Source organism: Myxine glutinosa, chromosome 1 (assembly GCF_964187855.1).
Source record: "Myxine glutinosa chromosome 1, kmMyxGlut1.1, whole genome shotgun sequence".
NCBI classification, from domain to species: domain Eukaryota; kingdom Metazoa; phylum Chordata; class Myxini; order Myxiniformes; family Myxinidae; genus Myxine; species Myxine glutinosa.
In genome coordinates, this window is record NC_136261.1 from 140157668 (window position 1) to 140177741 (window position 20074).

Sequence of the window (20074 nt, forward strand, 5' to 3'; positions counted from 1 at the left end):
GGTTTGCTCTGTTATTGAAGTGTGCGGCGTCACCATGCCGGGATCAAAAGAGCTCTCCGAGGCCTTCAGAAAGAAGGATATAGATGCCTACGAGTCTGGGAAGGGATTTAAAAAGATATCCAAACAATTTGAAATCAATCATTCGACTGTCCGGAAGATCATCTACGAGTGAAGAAGATTCCAAACAACTGCCAACTTGTTCAGGCCAGGCTGTCCCAGCAAGTTCAGCCTGAGAGCAGACCGCAAGATGCTGAAAGAAGTCTCTCAGAATCCCCAGAATGTCATCACGGGACCTACAGGTAGCTCTTGCCACTGTTGATGTCAAAGTGCACGAGTCTCCCATTAGAAAGAGGCTGCACAAATTTGATCTCCATGGGAGGTGTGCCAGGAGGAAACCTTTGCTGTCCAGAAAGAACATCAGGGCAAGACTAAAGTTTGCCAATGAACATCTAGGCAAAGACCAGCACTTCTGGACCAATGTGCTCTGGACAGATGAGTGAAAGGTGGAGCTATTTGGCCACAGTACCAGAAGACATGTTTGGCAAAAACCAAAGACAGCATTTGACCACAAGAACCTGATACCAACTGTAAAGCATGGCGGTGGAAATATTATGGTTTGGGGCAGCTTTGCTGCATCAGGGCCTGGGCGGCTCACCATCATAGAATCCACTATGATTTCTTCATTGTACCAGTGGGTGCTTGAGGATAATGTGAGGCCATCTGCCGGAAAGTAGAAGCTCAACCGAAGGTGGACCTTGCAACATGACAATGACCCTAAACATACCCGTAAATCCACCAAGGAATGCCTGAAAAGAAAGAAATGGAGGGTTCTGGAATGGCCAAGTTAAAGCCCGGATCTAAATCCCATCGAGATGTTGTGGGGGGATTTGAAACGAGCTGTGCATGCAAGAAACCCCTCAAACATCGCACAGCTGAAAGAATTCTGCATGGAGGAGTCGGAAAAAATTTCTCCCAGTCGATGTCAGAGACTGGTAGACAGTTATAAGAAACGCCTACTTGAGGTTGTTTCTGCCAAAGGGGGCAATACCACCTATTAGAGCCAAGGGTGTACTTACTTTTTCCACATGCGAAATTTGCATTTATGTTTAATTAAATTATACAATGGACTACAAAATGTAAATGTTTCATGATATTTGTTATATTATATCACCTTTATCTATCAATATTGTTGAAATGAAGATAAAATAGCTGTATGTTGAAATATGTTGAAAAAGTCAAAACTTTACATGGGGTGTACTTACTTTTTCACGTGACTGTGTGTGTGTGTATATATATATATATATATATATATATATATATATATATATATATATATATATATATATATATATATATATATATATATATATACACACAATTATACACTACTGGTCAAAAGTTTTAGAGCACCTCAATTTTTCCAGTTTTTATTGAAATTTACGCAGTTTAATGTCCAGTGAATAACCTGAAATGGTACAAAGGTAAGCAGTAAATTGCTCGAGGTAAAAAAAAAGAAGTTTAGGTTAGCAAAAACGGGAAAGTAATGTAAATTGCACAGTTATATTCTAAAAAAAGGCCTTCTTCAGGGAACAAGTAATGGGTTAACAACTTTCAGCTGTTCTGCAGCAATGTAAGTGAATTAAGCCTTGAAAGTTGATGCAAACAATTCCTGCAGGCATCCCAACCTCTGCTGATCACTTGATTACAAACCCCCTGTCTGTATAAAGCAGTATTGGAAGCATTATTTTGACAATATTGCACTGCAGGAAGTAGTATATTGGAAACTGGAGGAAACTCTGAGAGGCAGAGGTCTGGCAGACCCAAAGCCACAACAGAATCAGAAGACAAGTTTCTGAGAGTCAACAGCTTGCGTGATAGGCGGCTCACAGGACAACAGCTTCAAGCACAGGTTAACACTGGTCGAGGTAAGCAAGTCTCAGTTTCAACTGTGAAGAGAAGACTTCGAGCTGCAGGTTTGACAGGTTGAGTGGCAGTAAGAAAGCCATTGCTAAGATGGCAAAATAAGAAAAAGAGGCCTGCCTGGGCCATGAAGCACCGCCAGTGGACTACTGAAGACTGGAAGAAGGTCTTATGGACCGATGAATCAATATTTAAAATCTTTGGTTCATCACGCAAGGTTTTTGTACGCCGTCGAGTCAGCGAAAGGATAGTTCCTCAGTGTGTGACACCAACTGTCAAACATGGAGAAGGAAGCGTGATGGTCTGGGGCTTTTTTGTTGGAGCCAGAGTCGGCGACTTTCACAGAGTGACTGGCACCCTGAACCAAAAGGGCTTACACAGCATTTTGCAGCGCCATGCAATACCCTCTTGTATACGCCCAGTTGCTCAGGGGGTTCATCCTACAGCAAGATAATGACCCTAAATACACCTCCAGGCTATGTCAAAACTACCTTCGAGGAAAAGAACAAGACGGTAGGCTTCAAATCATGGAATGACCAGCACAGTCTCCAGACTTAAACCCCATCGAGCTGGTTTGGGATGAACTGGACAGAAGGGTGAAAGCAAAGCAACCTACAAGTGCAACACATTTGTGGGAACTTCTGCAAGTGTTGGGAAGAACTTCCCGAACAATATTGGATTTCCATTGTAGAAACAATGCCACGAGTGTGTTCGACGGTTATATCTGCAAAAGGTGGCTACTTTGCAGTCAAAAATTTAAATTAAATTTTGTTAAACAAAATGATTCTATGATTTCTTTTTTTATCTCCAATTGTTTATTTGTTCTATGCTTAATTTCAGAGTACATTGAGACATTAAACTGCGTAAATTTTAATAAAAACTGGAAAAATTGAGGTGTTCTAAAACTTTTGACCGGTAGTGTATATGTGGCTCATATTCATATTTATCGTCATTTTCGGTGATTTAAACTTTCACCATGACAATTGGCTGGGTGTTGGTACCTCTTCAACCAGCCATGCCATTGCAGCAAAGAACTTCGTAACTCCAGCAGGCTCACCCAATCATTGAACCTTCTGACCAGGATTTCTCCCAATGGCACATCCTCACTTCTGGACTTGGTAATGACAAAGTTTCTTGCTAATGTCTCATGTTCCTTTTCTGCTCCAACGGGATTATCTGATATGTGCTGTTGAGAGTTAACCTATCTCTGGCTACTGTCCAGAGAGATCATGGAGAGAGCAGCAAATGCACTTAATGAGGTGGCAAGGTGGGGGTTAACGACGAGCGTGCTAAAATGACCATGGGCTTGACAAATGAGTTAATGACTGGTTTACTTCATGGTTCTTGGTATGCTGTTTTATGAGGTTGAGACATGGACGCATAAGAGAGAATTTTTTGTAAGGTTGAGGCCTTTCACAACAGATGTCTCCATAGCATATTACATATCAATGAGGCTCAACAGTGGACAGGACATATTAATAATGTACAAGTTGGGAGAAAGTTTGGGATGGAGGAGTCACCAGAGGGTAATATAACAACCAGAAGACTACCTTGGTGAGGTGATCTTCATAAAATGGAAGACAAATACATCTCCAAGCTCTTATATGGATGTTTGCCAGAACACAACCCAGAACATGGAACCAAGCTGATATGGAGAGACAAAGTCAACCAAGACCTGAATAAGTTTGATGTTGTTGAAGGCAGCTGGTTACATAGTTCAGGAAAGAGGTTCTTGTTGAACTCAATGCAAAAGGAGTTAGATGCCTGTACCAAAAGGAGAGTGGAGAACAGAGCTAAATGCATTGCTTCTGTCCTCGCGGTTGCCAGACAAGAACTGATAACAAGTGCCATTGCCAATTTTGTGTGATACATGCCAGTGGTCCTTTAAAAGGAGGTAATTTTTTGCAGGGCAAAAATACCTGATGTCTCTGATGTGGTGGGAGCATCCCTGAAGATAAGCTTATCAACGAGCACATTCTGCCACTTAATGGTAGAAAGGTATCATCCATAAGACGGCAGTCTTACAATATGTACAGTACTGTGGGGAAAAGTCTTCGGCCACCTTGAAAATATCATTTTTATTGTCACATTGGCATATTTTGATTAAATAAAAGCTGTTACAATGATCATGTTATATCAAAAACAAAAACGGAACTGTATTTTACAATATGAATGCATGAAATTCCAATACACCGTTTTCATCCAAAACAGCAGATATTTGTTACCTCCGCCACCAAGGTGGATGGAGGTTATGTTTTCAGCTCTGTCTGTCAGTTTGTCCGTTTGTAAAGAAGATATCTCAAAGAGTTGTGGACGGATTCAGACGAAATTTGGCAGAGATGTAGCGTATGTGACAAGGACGAAATTATTCGATTTTGGTGAAGATCCGGATTCGGATAATAGAATTTTAAAAGTGATTCTTCACCATTGGGAGATAGGGCAAAAACGATAAATAGCAGGATATCTCAAAAAGTTGTGGACGGATTTGGACGAAACTTGGTGGACCGGTTGGGTGTCTGACAAGGACAAACAGATTAGATTTTGGTGAAGATCTGAATATGGATTCGGATATGAGAATTATTTAGTTTTTGAAGCGATGCTTCACCATTGGGAGATAGGGCTAAAACCAACATACAGTATAGCAGGATATCTCAAAAAGTTATGGATGTATTTGGACGAAACTTGTTGGACAAGTTGTGTGTGTGACAAGGAAGAATCAATTCAATTTTGATGAAGATCTGGATCTAGCTGGTATAATTTTTTAAGTGATTCTTCACCATTGAGTGTTATGGCCAAAATGATATATAGCAGGATATCTCAAAACGTTGCGGACGGATTTGGACGAAACTTAGTGGAGAGGTTGTTTGTGTGAAAATTACTAATCGTTTCAATTTTGGTGAAGATCTGATTATGGATTCGGCTTCAATAATTATTTAATTTTAAAGTGATTCTTCACCATTGAGAGATCGGGTGAAAAGCGATATATAACATGATATTTAAAAAAGTTATGGACGAGTTATGAATAAACTTGGTGGATGAGTTGGTTAGGTGACAAGAACAAGCTGATTAGATTTTGGTTCAGGTCCGAATCCAGATCCGGCCTATCAGTGGGATACAAAAGTAAACTGTTCACCAGGTGGAGGTATGCTCTCAACTAAATGCCGTTCTAGTTTTGGAATGCTTTCCTGCAATTTCTGGACAAATTATATTGGGAAATTGCTTCATACATTCTGCACTGTTTCCCATAGTTAAATCTTTTGATTTTGCTTGTTTTTCGTTTTTATTCCTGCTCAAAGAATCTAAAACTCTTAGACCACCACATTTTTGTTCACCCCCCCCCCCCCCCATCCCCCTTACCACTCATCTACAAGGTCAGAGATGGCGACATAAAAATGGTCCATGTATTTTTGTTTTTGTGTATGCAATATTTCAAAAACTGTTCAAAATTTAGCTTTAATATTGTAGATATCCATTCCTCATGACATTATCTCAACCTGTTTAGATCACAGCTGAAATTGGCTGAATTATGTTGCCATGCCAACCATATAAGTTATTATATTTTCCCATATTTCAAAAACTGTTCAAAATTTAGCTTTCATATTGCAGAAATCTATTCCTCATACCATCTAAAAGGTGGGGGACCTAGCCTATCAGCTCATTGTTTACTTTTCCTTTTTAAAATATCTAATAGAAAAGTTTTTTTTAATAATAAGTGTTGATTCGAGAATTATTTAGGCATACAATGTTAATAATATTTGTGTCATTTAGTTAATTTAATATTGTCATTTAATAGTGTGTCATTTAATAAGGCATTATTTTGTCGAAGGATATAATAGATGCAGCAGGCAAGGACGTGAAAGCAAAATGACTGCGTACATGCATTTGGTCCAAAATTGGGAAAAACAGAAGATCATATTAATTTCCATGGTAAGGAGTATTCCATAACAATAAGGTTACTTAGCAAGGCCTTGGAATAAGAACACTCCACCAGAGACCACAATGGAAGACAAATACATCTCCAAGCTCTTATATGATTTTTTGTGTTGGACAGGTTGTGTGTGTGACAAGGAAGTGAAGCCCATTAGTTAGGTCAATGGTGACAGAATTAACAATGGCATGGATTGGTTAATTACGACTAAATGTGCTTGGTGTAGCGAGTGAGGTATAAAAGGCAACGGGCAGAGTGCAGGCGAGGGCCAGAGCTGTCAGTGAGATGAGAAGTTAGAGTTTTGAGAGGTTCACCTGTGTGAATCAGAGGTTGGTCATGGAGCTCGACAGAGGGGTGTATCGATTTATGCAATAATGTAAAACATGGGGCAGCCATGTAAAAAATAATTTCCGTTTGATTTTTGTCATTCAAAAGGCAGAAAATTTGATGGATATTTGTCAAACTTAGTGTGACCAATGTTAAAGCAAATGTCTATGACAAAAATATTGTCAATGACGAATCTATAGATCAGCTTTACCTGCAACTTCCAATATCCTGTGTCTTGCAATGTCGTAGAAAGGATGGCTAAGGTCCAGAGTTGAGTTGTATGGAGCTGCATCACAAACTTTTCCAGCCTCATTGCCAATAGAATTGGTGGCCAATGAAGTATTTCCTTCTTTTGCTGGAAGGCACAACGATCTCAAATGTCAACAATGTTTTGTGTCATTCATCATTATTGCCTCTTCTATGCAAAACTACAGGATATGAGAAAAGATAGCTTAATTTTAATCTCTAAACAGATAATTAAACAAAGTAGCTGCGATTTAAAATTGTTAGGTTTGTAATCTTTGCTCAACTAGTGATTGCCTTTGAAAGTTTGGTTCCTATCAGTCACAAAAGTAAATACTTTCACATTATATCCAGTGGAATACCTTGATGAGCAAAGCAACTGAAATTGTAATGGATCCTTTGAAGAAAATCTTTAAACAAAGCTGTAATTTGTGTATTTTCATACAGTGGTAGTTTTGTTACAACCTCATCCACTCATCTTGTCTGTCCATCTTCTTCTTGGCCTTCCTCTTGCTGTTCTCCCATCAATCTCACCCGTCAGTAATCGGTGTTGTTTTTTTGTCGGTTCAAGTGACCTACAATGCAGCCAAAATACTTTGACTGTCTCTACTATCGTGCATGTAATATTTCTTGCTACACCTGCCAATGGATGTACTTGATCATTGCAATTCCATTTCCTTCGAACCAACTCTCATCATTCTCCTTGCATCCACACTTCAAAAAATCCCAGGTATGTTGACACAGCTTTTAAAATAGTCCAGGTTTCCATCTCATTTAGCACAATTGACCATATGTAGCACTTGGAAATTCTGAATAGAGTTGCTATGCTCATTTTTCTGTTGCTTAGAAGTCTTTACGTGTTGTTAAAAGCTGATCTGGACATCTTGATTCTTCTCTCTATTTCTGCATCACATCTACAATCATCAATAAGAATTATGCTCGATGTGTGCAAAATAAAAATAAACGTCTGAAATCAGGCTGGTTGAAAAGAGGAAAGACAACATCAGCAACAATTCTGCCAAATATTTCCTGTATTCTTTAACCATTCTGCCAGTTTGACATAGAGCATCATCTCAAATCAAAATTAAGACTAGGCAAACAGCAAAAACTCTCATCAAAGTGCCTGGTTGGAAGTTAGTTGGTAAAATTCGTTTAACTAGAGAATGTCACATATTATAGTCCCTCCGAAAAAAAAGTGGCGCTTGTGGAAAGATTGAAACGGCTTTTGGATCGTTCTGTTAGAACTTGGAGTTTCTTCCCATGATGTTCTTGACCAAGAGATCGCCGAGTCAAATGAAAAGAAGTTCTTCAATTTCTGGCTCGGAACGTTGAAAATCTGTCCGTCTATCAAAGTTACATGCATTATCAGGTGCAGCGGAGACTGGTGCTGAGATACCGACACTCGACACGTCTCATCAGACTTTGAGGTCAAATGATCAATGTTTCCAGTTTATCCCTAACAGCAGCAGATATAGTCATGTAGTGTTATCGACTTTGGGTCATGGCCACATCTTCAAACGCATGTAGAAACAGCATAATTTACATCTACAGGTATTCCATAGGCTACAATGGATGCCTTTTTTTGCATTTCCCATCTTTGCTTCCAACAACGTAAATTTTAAGAAACGTTGCTGATCAACAAATTTAGGAGTTCAGGTAGCTTCAGAGAATTGATGTCCACCCAACAGGAATCCAAACTGTTCATGGGGCTTTTTCGCTCTTAAGAATAGTATTCCAGAGTACAGTTAGAGTCCATCCTCATGTTTGTATGGTTGTTTCTCCTGCTACCACCACGTCATAGCACGTGCTCCAAAGTAGTCAAGAGGGAAAGCTTTTATTGCCATAAAGAGTGACACGCACTATTCACATAAGCAGCACTTATGTCATTGCAATGCATATTCATAAAGCGACAGGTAGCATGCACTCATCCACCAACCTACTCTTTGGTAAACTTACCAAACCTTTCCAAAACTCCTGCCCACTTTTTAATAATGCAACATTTTGACATTTACACTTCATCACACATCCATCCGCTGCAAGTACCAGGGTCCAGTACTGCATCAGGCTCATCTGAAGATACGAGATCATGTTTGTCCTCCGTTGACAATTCTTCATCCTCTCCCAAATCCACCCACGTGAGTTCCGCCATGTTTCCGTCCCACCCTATAACCGGTTCTGTCCGCTGTGCAGCCCCAGGACCTGAGAGCTGAAGGGGGTGCAGCTGCAAGGCAGTGATAAAGGATGGATCATCAGTCTTAGCTATTCACCTTTACATTTCAATCATATATTAGTATCCATTTTTGAAAAATTTATTATTAATATAGCATTTGCAACTACAATCATCCAAAAGGCATTTATTTAATTTTTTCCATTTACTTGCACAATTAATAGAGATTGGAGGCAAGATGCCTCCTCCTGATGCAGTTCTTATAAAATTGTTTCATAGAACAACACCATCATTAAGCAATTATTTTACACCTTCGCAATTACATCAATAAATAAATCTTGCCAATAAAAACATGATTTAAGTCAACATTGGAGATTAATTGCCTCAATATGCAAATGATCATTCGAAATGCTGTTTACATATTAATTAAGTCTGCAGGGACTCAATAAAAGTTGATCACAACCTTCGTACACTGGTTTTGATAAATACACCGGACACAGAACACTCGCACGAGTCAAGGAACAATGACCGGCACCATTACCTTAGGAACAGGATCTCAAAGGAGGAAAAAGAATCACAGCCACATCAAATACTGGAGCACCAAACGCCAACGGAATGGTGCTTTTATCACGCAGTGTCTTGTCTGGTTCGTTGGCACTCGTTACGCACTCTTCTGACTGAGCCAACTCGCCCACTTTCGTACAACGATGTCATACCTGCTCCGGGAAACTTACCCGCGCTTACGGTGCCACACCTGTCTATCCACAAATATGGACATCCTCCCGCCCCCGCCCCTCTCGTGATGACGCCCTCTGCTGGGATGTGCGCCGATTCATATTATTATTATTATTATGACTGGCGGCAAAACTGCTTGTTTCATATTTGTTGGATAAAATCAATGACCGAGTAACATCTGCTTTAAGCTGTGTACACGGGGAAGGAATATGCGTTAATTAGCCATATATTATCACATATAATATAATATTGGGGCTTTGAGCACACCTTTAAATTTAATTGGTGAAACGTCTTTTATACTGGCAAAGGTAACAGAGTTTTGAAATTGGTATTGTGAGGTTAATTAATGTTTGTGAGATATAGACATGTTTAACTTGCTCTCATAAGTGTTAAACAACGCGTGATGTAAATATTTTTTTTAAACCGACGCACTAACTATTTTTTCAACCAGAATGAAAGCTTATACACCGCCTTTTAACCTTTCGCTCGCCACAATCAATAACCATAATTATATGAAAGCTAATGTGCTGCACATGATTAGATGAAGATACTAAAGACAATAATTTAAAAAAAATGTTGATATTAAAATTAATTAATACGTGAACCGTGTTCGATATGGAAACTTTTTTGGTCCTTCAGCAGGTCACAGAGAGGTGGATGGCCCGTGCCTGGTTTTGTTCGTGACCTCTGTGCATTAAATGATAATAATAATAAACTGCAATTTTGGGTAATTGTTGCTGCATTTTTCGAGCAATTCTGCTGAATTTCTCTAATATACGGTATTATAACCAGAGTGCTCTGGAATTCCAACATTCCCTGAACTTGCTGATTTGACTTAGTAACGCGTAGCAATCGGAGCAGTGACGAGCGCACATTATTGGCGGTTGCGTACGCGTCCTCTGGCCTCGATTTAAGCAAGTCACGTGGTCCGATAATTGCATTTCTTTCTGGTGTTGTTTAAGCCGGATATTGCGTCATGAATACGCCTCACTTAAAGCTGGTTTTCTGCGAACGTTTCCCAACTTGGTGGATATTAAAGATTTTAAGCGTTTATCGGGTGCTCCAGCGAACACTGCCATGGCTGAAGTTGATTCGCTTTGCGCACAGCGTGGATAACTCACAATCCCCATTTGTTGATTCGCGCTTTGCCATTTAACACAAATGATTTAACATGAGACACGTATGTATGTATGTGCGATGAATTTTTCCTCACACGGTGTTTTGACTGGTTAGCGCTTCACAAACTTGTTCACATTAACAACATTAACGGGGGTTTGAAGGTTCTTTATTTTCTGGCCTCCACTCACAGTCCGCCTTTCTCGCCTCAGACGGGCCCTTCGTGCTCGACAAGCGAGTTCCTCTCCAAAGCGTGAACGTCGCGACCAAACGCCGTTTACATCGTAACTGACGACGTGATTTTTTTTTCCCTCCGGGTTGCTTTGTCTCCACGAGGTGAGCTCGTTAGGGTTTCTCGCCCTGTTTCGCCTCGGCTCACCCCCACGGCCCTCCTGACCTCGGCGGCTGTCGCTTTGCTTGTCTCGGGACTCGGACGTCCATGTCGTCGTTTTGTGGTGACGTTCGCTCGTTTGGGTGTCGCGCCGCTACGAATGTCCGCTTGATGTAAGTACGTGTTTGATTCGTGATTGTCGGATTTTCCGTGAGAAACATATCGGGCCTAGTCCGTGCGCGACTCGACTAGTTCTCCAACGCGCCTCGACGCTCGGCCTTCCGTCCCTTTTTTTAGGAAACCCGCTGTTTTCATTCCGTCGCTTTCATATCAGCGGTTTGTTTTATGGATCGAAATTGTTCGTTTTGTCATTAGTAACGGGAACGGCATTCGGTAGAGCGCAAACCTCCGCTTGGTGAACAGTTTGTGTTTTGTATCCCACTGATGGTGATACTGATACTGATAGGCCGGATCTTCATTCGGACGGTCGGACCTGAACCAAAATCTAATGGCTTGTTCTCGTCACCAAACCAACTCATCCCCAAAGTTTAGTCATAACTCGTCCACAACTTTTTAAAATATCATGTTATTAAATATCGCTTTTCGCCCGATCTCTCGATGTTGAAGAATCACTTTAAAAAATTTTTTTTCTTCTCATATCCGAATCCATATTCAGATCTTCACCAAAATCGAATCCATTAGTCCTTGTCACACACTAACCGGTCCACCAAGTTTCGTCCAAATCCGTCCACAACTTTTGGAGATATTTTGCTTTGATATTTTTTGATATCAATTTTTTTTGACTTGATATTTGAAATAAATAAAAAACTTGATATTTTTGAGATATGTATAGTTTTTGGCCCGATCTCCCAATGGTGAAGAATCACTTTAATAATTCTAGTAGCCAGATCCGAATCCGGATCTTCACCAAAATCTAATCATTTCGTCCCCGGCACATACACTGTTGCCTCAGACGTACTAGGCAACAGACGTACTAGTATTACTAGGCAACCTCTCCACAAAATTTTGTCCAAATCCGTCCACAACTTTTTGAGATATCCTGCTATGTATAGTTTTTGGCCCTTTCTCCCAATGGTGAAAAATCACTTTAATAATTCTAGTAGCCAGATCCGAATCCGGATCTTCACCAAAATCTAATCATTTCGTCCACGTCACATAAACTACCTCTCCGCAAAATTTTGTCCAAATCCGTCCACAACTTATTGAGATATTATTTTCAAAGATAAATAAGCAGACAGACATCCAAACAGACAGACAGGGGTGAAAACATTACCTCCGTGCACCTTCGGTGGCAGAGGTAAATATTTTTCCTTACTCGCACCAACTGTGAAAGGATTAATTTATTTATTTGTAAAGTGTAGTGGCTATTGAGTTTTAACTGGCGAGTGTGGGTTGGATTGCCACGGTTGCTCACTCTGGACATCCACACTCGGGTCTTTTGCGAGTATGCCGAACACCTCAAGGATGGCAAGCCTTTGCTGAAATAGACTTGTTGGTCGTTTGTTTTTGTTTACAATATCTAGGGTGTAGGCTCATGGAAGACGGAGGCGTAGTGGGGCAAAATGAGCAAGGGAATGGACTGGAAAAGAGGAGAGAGCTGAGCGGAGGAACCTGCAAGTAAGCGGGTCGGTTTTGGTTGGGTTAATGAGGTTAAGGATGTGGAGTAGCATGACCACGGTGGGTGTACCGCATACTTGAGGGTCCTGTGCTGTGATTTGTGCGATTTAACCCTTAAAGCACGGGTTGACCAGCCACGATCGTGGCCCTACCAAATATGGTCATACGGGCGTGTTCTAGCCGCTATTTGTATGCAAATGAGTTTAAACTGACCCAAATAACGAATCATGACCTTTCTTGCAATGTATAATACACAGGGTAACTTATGAAAGCTTGCTTCTAATTGGTGGAGAAAAGCCGGACAAAAAAACATTTCTGGGTTACAAACCAGTAAATCCAGCACTTTTTGGGTTAATGGATATTTTTCTCCCTACCTGGTTGATCTAGACTCGAGAACATTGTACATCGTATCCCTTCAATAAGTTCACCTGTGCCTTGTTATTTTAGGACTTCAGGGTTCAAACACTGCAATGTTGGATGTCATCTTTAAGAAAATCATCAATTCAACCTCAAGCTGTTTCCCAGTTTCCTTTGGATTTTGGGTCACGTGACGTGACCGTTCAATGCCTCCACCCTGGCCTCCCTGAAACCACGAGCATCTCACCGCATTTGGAGACTTTATGGTGGTGGATCTGTCCGCAGCTTCTAGTTTGTTGTGGCAATGTCAGTTCCAATATGCATGGATGGCTGGCGAAGGGGAAAGCGCACGTTGGTGCGTCACAGGGGGAAAAAAAACGCCGTGTACATCCTCTGTGGAAGAGAGCGTGGCAACGGCAGTCTCGGCACTCACAGGAAGCTGCAAGACATTGCCGAGGACAAAGCATGCCAGATGCAATGGGACAGCAGGGTAAGTGGGTCAGGTGTTTGCAAACTGTCAAAGTAAATGTTTGATCAATAGAAGTTAACAATGGAAATGTGGTTTTGGTCGCAGTTAATCATTGGCTTGTTTGTTTAGTGCCCATAAAGTGGTTCAATTTCGTGATTTTTTTTTATTAATTAAACTTATTTTGGTTCATTGATTTTGTTCTCAGAAAGTTGATCTACCCGACAGCCCTCGTTCTACCTTCCTGTTGGCGTTTAGCCCAGACAGGTACGAATTTCAATTCGTTCACTCTCATCTATGACTTTGTATCATTTATCTATGGTGGAGCTCGTGTTACAAATCTATTAGACATCAGTGTAATTTTTCCATAAATTACAAGGCCACTAGTAGGTTTTGGACAAAACAATTAGTTTGGTCCAGAATCTCGATTCCATGACCATTTTCTGGCCAGTAAGATTTGACGATTGATTTGACTTCTATGGACCTTATATAAAAAAAATTAGCACCCAGGTCCCTCCCAAAAATCCCGCCATTTTCCCCTGAAGGCCCTAATCCAAGATGGCTGCCGGCGCCATCTTTAAAAATAAAGTTTTGAACAAAAGCACATAGAATTATTTAGAAATGCACTTTTTGGGGTAAGTTGACCATGAGGATCTCGAATTTGACTAGTTTGACGTTACATTTCGATTTTCATTTCCATTGGCTTTATTTGGTTCGATTGTTATTCACGATGAGTAGAGAGCGCTTTGTGTCCAACGGGAAGAGGAGATAGTGCTTTGTATCAAACGGCACGAGTACATCTCGCTTAGTATCTAACGGGAAGAGTAAGTTGCTCTTCGTGTCAAACGGGACGAGTCGAGAGTGCTTCGTGTCAAAAGGACCGATTGCAGAGCTCTCCGTGCCCAACGGGATGTGTAGATAGCACTTAGTGTCCAACGAGAAGAGTAGAGAGCGCTTCCTGTCCAACAGGACGACTGCAGAACGCTGTTAATGATCAGCACTATTTTCTTATCGTGTAGCCACTCGCGGGTGCAGCGAGTTGGTTGTGTGTGCAGTGTAGTAATATTGACACCCAGCCAATCATCAGCCATTATTGTCACAACAAGCGCTATATTTGTTCAGCAATGGCCTCCTTCATGAAAGGGGTGCATTGTGACGATGTCTAAAGACAAGGCATCAAAACATCGCCCCAACAACTGTGTCATGCACATACTGCATCTGTTAAGAAACAGGATATTCGTACCTTCACAGATTCGGTGTGTGTGTGTGTGTGTGTGTGTGTGTGTGTGTGTGTGTGTGTGTGTGTGTGTGTGTGTGTGTGTGTGTGTGTGTGTGTGTGTGTGTGTGTGTGTGTGTGTGTGTGTGTGTGTGTGTGTGTGTGTGGGTGTGTGTGTGGGTGTGTGTGTGTTGTGTGTGTGTGTGTGTGTGTGTGTGTGTGGGTGTGTGTGTGTGTGTGTGTGTGTGTGTGTGTGTGTGTGTGTGTGTGTGTGTGTGTGTGTGTGTGTGTGTGTGTGTGTGTGTGTGTGTGGGTGTGTGTGTGGGTGTGTGTTAATGGGTGTGTTTAATTTCATGTATTTCTATGTTTTAGGTTTCAGCTGTTCGTGATTTGAATTGAGAAGAAAGCTTATGCCAATGACCACCGTTCCGTGTGTGCTCCAGTGTGGCGGGGTTTGCAACAAAGTCACTGAGTCACTGAGTTGAAGTGCGAGTTTAGTTACTTTCATTCATTCATCAGTTACTTTAATGCAATAGATCCCGATGAATGTAGTTTGCATTACGTTATGTTTTCGCTCTACCGGATGGTGGCCATCTTGGATTCCTGGGTTAAAATTATGTTGTTATGTCAAGCCAATGTCAGATTCGGAATCCTCATGGTCGACTTTTGCCATCTTGGCAAAACTTGGATGGCGCCGACGGCCATCTTGGATTTGGGCCTATAGGAAAAAATGCCGGGATTTTTGGGAGGGACATGTGTGCTAATTTTTTTATATAAGGTCCATAGAAGTCAAATCAATCGGCAAACCTTACTAGCCAGAAAATGGTCACGGAATCGAGTTTCTGGACCTAACTAAATGTCTTATTTTGGATTACCATGCATCGTAATTAAAATTGGGGCAGTGAGGAAGGATCAAATATTTTTCATTTCACGTCTGTCAAATTCAGGAAGCACGGAGCAAAGATGTTTTTGGTCCTCAACATAAGAACAAAAATTAAGTTCGCCCATCAGCGGAAAGTTTGTGGTACTCGTGTTTTACCTTAATAGTATCATTTGAATGTGGGAAGACAATCGATGCTCAGTGCAAATGTCACTTTTTGTGCAATGAAGTGAGATAAACAACACGCATGCGGTCCGGAATGCTGTGTCATGGCGTGACTTTACTGAAGCATAATGCTAATCTCATGCAGAAAATGTTTCAAATACGAGTGTTTTATTAAACAGAGTGGGCTGACATGATGGCCTGGAGGTATTCACCCTCACCTCTAAAATGTCTACCCTGGGTTTGAATCCAAACCCAAACTGTCATCATCAATGTGTGTGTCTTTCCTCGGATGGTCGTTTGGCGGGCGTTCATTCTGCCAGCATTCGTTGGTGGAGGTTAAAGATGCAATAGTGTCCTTCGTGAAAAGTAGGCGAGCTATCGCCGGCACCATGAACAAATTCCTTCCGTTACAAGCAGAGGGCATTGCATCAGCGGCGCAGCTGCGCCCTCAGCCAATGATGCTACCTTACAGCCTTGTGCTGCATTTGAACAAAGAAGAAGATCAAATAGAGCAAAATGGTTCGGGAAGTTCTTGATTATCCCCCATACAGTTCAGACATGTCACCTAGTGTTTTCTTTTTAAAACCCTTTGGACCACTTTTACAACATTTGGTTGGTATCAAGTTTCCGAACGACGAAGACGTAACACCCGTACAAAATATTTATATGCAGATGCAATCATAGTATGATAACCTTGATGAGAAAAGTGTGTATATGTAGTCCGGGGACTACATTGGATTAACAGCCTTTGTATTTTCATTAACTTTATTAATAGGTATTAATTAGAAAAGCAGGAGGGCCGACGGGAATTGTGGGAGATATGTTGAAGGCAGCGGGAAATTGGGGTGTGAAGAGAATGACAGAGATCTGCAATCTGGTGATGAAAGAAGGCCGCATTTCAGTGGATTGGGAACTGAGTACCCTCGTCCCTCTATACAAGGGGAAACGTGACCCTCTGGACTGTGGCTCGTATCGAGCGATAAAGTTATTGGAGCATGGAATGAAGGTATTGGAAAGGGTGTTGGAGAGGAGGATAAGGAAGAAAGTGAAGATCGACGAAATGCAGTTTGGATTTATGCCAGGAAGAGGAACGACAGATGCGCTTTTTATTGGGAGGCAGTTGCAGGAGAAGTACATGGAGAAGAGGAAGAAGTTGTTTCTTGGGTTTGTTGATATGGAGAAAGTATTCGATAGGGTTCCACGTGAAGTAGTGACATGGGCATTGAGGAAGTTAGGAGTGGAGGAATGGTTGATCAGAGTAGTGATGGCAATGTACAAAAGAGCGCGCACAGCTGTAAGGACGAAGGACGGGAACAGTGGTGAGTTTGAGGTGAAGATGGGAGTGCATCAGGGGTCGGTACTAAGTCCACTACTATTTGTAGCTGTGATGGAGGTGCTGGCTCGGAACATAAAGGAGGGTTTACCGTGGGAGTTGTTGTATGCAGATGATCTGGTGTTGATTGCAGAAAGTATGGATGGACTGAAGGAGAAGATGAACAAGTGGAAGGTATGTATGGAGACAAAAGGTCTGAAAGTGAATATCGGAAAAACGAAGGTGATGGAAAGTGGTAAAGCATGTGGTGAGGTGGAGAGAACTGGGAAGTGGCCGTGTGCTGTGTGCAGGAAGGGTGTCGGAGTGAATTCCATTCAATGTACAATGTGCGCTGAGTGGGTTCATCAAAAATGTAGTGGTTTGAGAGGGTCATTAACCAGTGTGGCAGCTACATTCAAGTGTAAAGTGTGCACAGAGGGAGCTGCAGATGGAGGAAATGTTTAGTTGGATCTTGGAGATGGCGTGAAGCTGGAAGGTGTGAAAACATTTTGCTACCTAGGAGACATGCTGAATGGAGAAGGTGGATCAGACTCGGCAACGGTTGCTAGAGTGAGATGTGCATGGAAGAATTTTCGGGAACTGAGTGGCGTGCTGATGAGGAGGGGAGTGTCATTGAAGCTGAAGGGAAAGGTGTATGCTGCATGTGTGAGAAGTGTTATGATTTATGGGAGCGAGACATGGGTAGTGAACGTAGAGCAGCAACGAAGGGTGGAAATGCGAATGGTTCGGTGGATGTGTGGAGTATCGTTGAGACCCTAACCCGGCTAACCCTAACCCGGCTAAGAGAGGAAGACAAATGATGAATTGCAAAAGATGATGGGAATAGAGCCTGTGATGGATGCTGTGAAGAGAAACAGTTTGAGATGGTTTGGTCATGTGTTGAGGAAGGATGAAAGTGACTGGTTGAGAAGAGTGATGGAAATGAAGCAGAAGGAAGTAGAGGACTGGGAAGACCGAGAAGGACTTGGCTAAAGATGGTCGACGAAGAAAATGCGGGCAAGGGGGTTAACAAGGGGAGATGCAGAAAATAGGGCAAAATGGAGAAGATTGTCATGGGGACCGCAAGGCTAATCCCCGCTCTTGCAGGGAAAATGGCCTTAAAATGCCTGTTGTTGTTGTTGTTGTTGTTGTTGTTGTTGTATTTTCATTAACTTTGCGGTACAGTTTGATTTTCCAGAATAAAATTTCAACAAAGTTGACCATCCCTCACTAATCTGGCTTTCAATTCTTTAAATAAATGAATATTTTCATTTTTATGCCTCTGTCAACAAAGTCGCCGGAGGCGTTATGTTTTCAGGTTATCTATCCGGCTGTCCGTCCATCCGTCCGTGATAGGTTTTCGTTCCAGCGATAACTTGAGAACGGCTGAAGGGATCTTAGTCAAACTTGGTGAACGTATGTATAATGAGGTAAAGATGAACTGATTAGATGTTGGGGTCACGAGGTCAAAGTTCAGAGGTCATGTTAGGTAAAAAAAATACTGTTACCGCGATAACTTGTGAACCAGTGATGTGATTCTGACCAAATTTGGTACAATTATGTAAAATGATGTAAAGATTAACTGATTAGACTTTGGGGTCAAAGTCAAAGTCTGTAATAGTTCTATAACTTGAGGATGGCTGAAGTGATCCAATTCAAACTTGGTACAGATATGTTTAATGATGGAAACATAAACTGATTATATTTTGGGGTCGCAAGGTCAAAGGTCAGAGGTCATGTCGGGTAAAAAGGTGATAACTTGAGAACAGCTGAATGTATTTAAATCAAACTTGGTACAAGTATTATAATGACGTAATAATGTGGGCGACTTCGTGAGATATATCGGTCGACTTCGTGACGTCGAAGAGTGTTGTTCTAGTTATTCTTGCTTCATGTTGGAGAATAACTGCCAAATCAGATCTTGGCAGCTTTCAAAAAGTAGATTTATGGAATGTATGTATTAACAGACTGCAGGAGGATCAGATTTAATATTGCATGAAAAAATTTTTTGTGAACGCTTTATTAATTTTTGACCTGAGCAACATCATCGCCTTTATTATTACCCCATCATTTATTGATGTTTGCCTATGTTTGTGTTGAAGGAGTCTCATGGCATCCACACATGTGAACCACAACATTTACATCACGGAAGTATACACAAATCACTGTACTCACTCTCTTGTGGGACACCGTCGTACACCTTGGTGTGTGACTTTCCATCCATCGATAAAGGGACTGCTGGCGTCTGGTTGCCTTGATGGCGAAGTTAGAATCTGGGACTTGCACGTGAGTTGCCACACTATCTTCCTCTCTCTTACTGCTTGTCTCCGTGGCTCGCCCCCTTGAACCTGTCTCTCTCTCTCTCTCTCCCTCTCACTCTCACTCTCACTCTCTCTCTCTCTCTCTCTCACTCTCACTCTCTTCACCCTCTCTCTCTCACTCTCACTCTCATTCTCACTCTCACTCTCACTCTCACTCTCTCTCTGTCTCACTCTCACTCTCACTCTCACTCTCTCTCTCACTCTCTCTCTCTCACTCTCACTCTCACTCTCACTCTCTCTCTCTTTCTTTCTTTCTCTCCCCCCTCTCTCCCCCCTCTCTCCCCCCTCTCTGGCCCCTATCTGCCCCTTATCTGCCCCTCTCACCCCCCTCTCTGCCCCCTCTCTCCCCCTCCTCTCTCCTCCCTCTCTCCAATCCTCTCTCTCCCTCTCTCTCCCTCTCCTCTCTCCCCCTCTCTCCTCCTCTCCTCTCGCCTCCTCTCTCCGCCTCTCTCCCCCTCTCTCCCCCTCTCTCCCCCTCTCTCCCCCTCTCTCCCCCTCTCTTCCCCTCTCTCCCCCTCTCTTCCCCTCTCTTCCCCTCTCTTCCCCTCTCTCCCCCTCTCTTCCCCTCTCTCCCCCTCTCTTCCCCTCTCTTCCCCTCTCTTCCCCTCTCTCCCCCTCTCTCCCCCTCTCTTCCCCTCTCTTCCCCTCTCTTCCCCTCTCTCCCCCTCTCTCCCCCTCTCTCCTCCTCTCTCTCCCTCTCTCTCCATCTCTCCCCCCTCTCTCCCCCCTCTCTCCCCCTCTCCACCCCCTCTCTCCTCCCTCTCTCCTCCCTCTCTCCTCCCTCTCTCCTCCCCCTCTCCTCCCCCTCTCCTCCCCCTCTCCTCCTCCTCTCCTCCCCCTCTCCTCCCCCTCTCCTCCCCCTCTCCTCCCCTCTCCTCCCTTCTCCTCCCTTCTCCTCCCTTCTCCTCCACCTCTCCTCCCCCTCTCCCCCCCTCTTCCCCTCTCTCCCCCT

General features: G+C 42.5%; 2 protein-coding genes across 12 annotated transcripts in view; one reads left to right on the forward strand and one right to left on the reverse strand.

Annotated features, from left to right (window-relative positions):
- ARHGAP8 (Rho GTPase activating protein 8) overlaps nt 1-9357 on the reverse strand; it is a 162603-nt gene extending 153246 nt beyond the window's left edge. For 2 of the 3 annotated variants that reach the window (XM_068119018.2, XM_068119001.2), the window contains exons 1-3: nt 9127-9357; nt 8462-8639; nt 6387-6530 (exon numbers count right to left, since the gene is read on the reverse strand). In XM_068119018.2, coding sequence (XP_067975119.2) covers nt 6387-6530; nt 8462-8567 — 250 coding nt within the window. In that variant the 5' untranslated portion in view covers nt 8568-8639; nt 9127-9357. Of the gene's footprint in view, nt 1-6386; nt 6531-8374; nt 8640-9126 lie in introns of those variants that run through there. The other variant, XM_068119009.2, reaches the window with a different exon arrangement.
- A 982-nt stretch (nt 9358-10339) lies between these two features.
- Nucleotides 10340-20074, forward strand: part of AMBRA1 (autophagy and beclin 1 regulator 1) — a 270081-nt gene continuing 260346 nt past the window's right edge. The window contains exons 1-6 of one of the 9 annotated variants that reach the window (XM_068118880.2): nt 10368-10500; nt 10649-10772; nt 12312-12405; nt 12853-13252; nt 13437-13495; nt 18904-19087. In XM_068118880.2, coding sequence (XP_067974981.1) covers nt 13067-13252; nt 13437-13495; nt 18904-19087 — 429 coding nt within the window. In that variant the 5' untranslated portion in view covers nt 10368-10500; nt 10649-10772; nt 12312-12405; nt 12853-13066. Of the gene's footprint in view, nt 10501-10571; nt 10941-12311; nt 12406-12852; nt 13253-13436; nt 13496-14828; nt 14931-18903; nt 19088-20074 lie in introns of those variants that run through there. The other 8 variants (XM_078777592.1, XM_078777593.1, XM_078777561.1 and 5 more) reach the window with 8 other exon arrangements.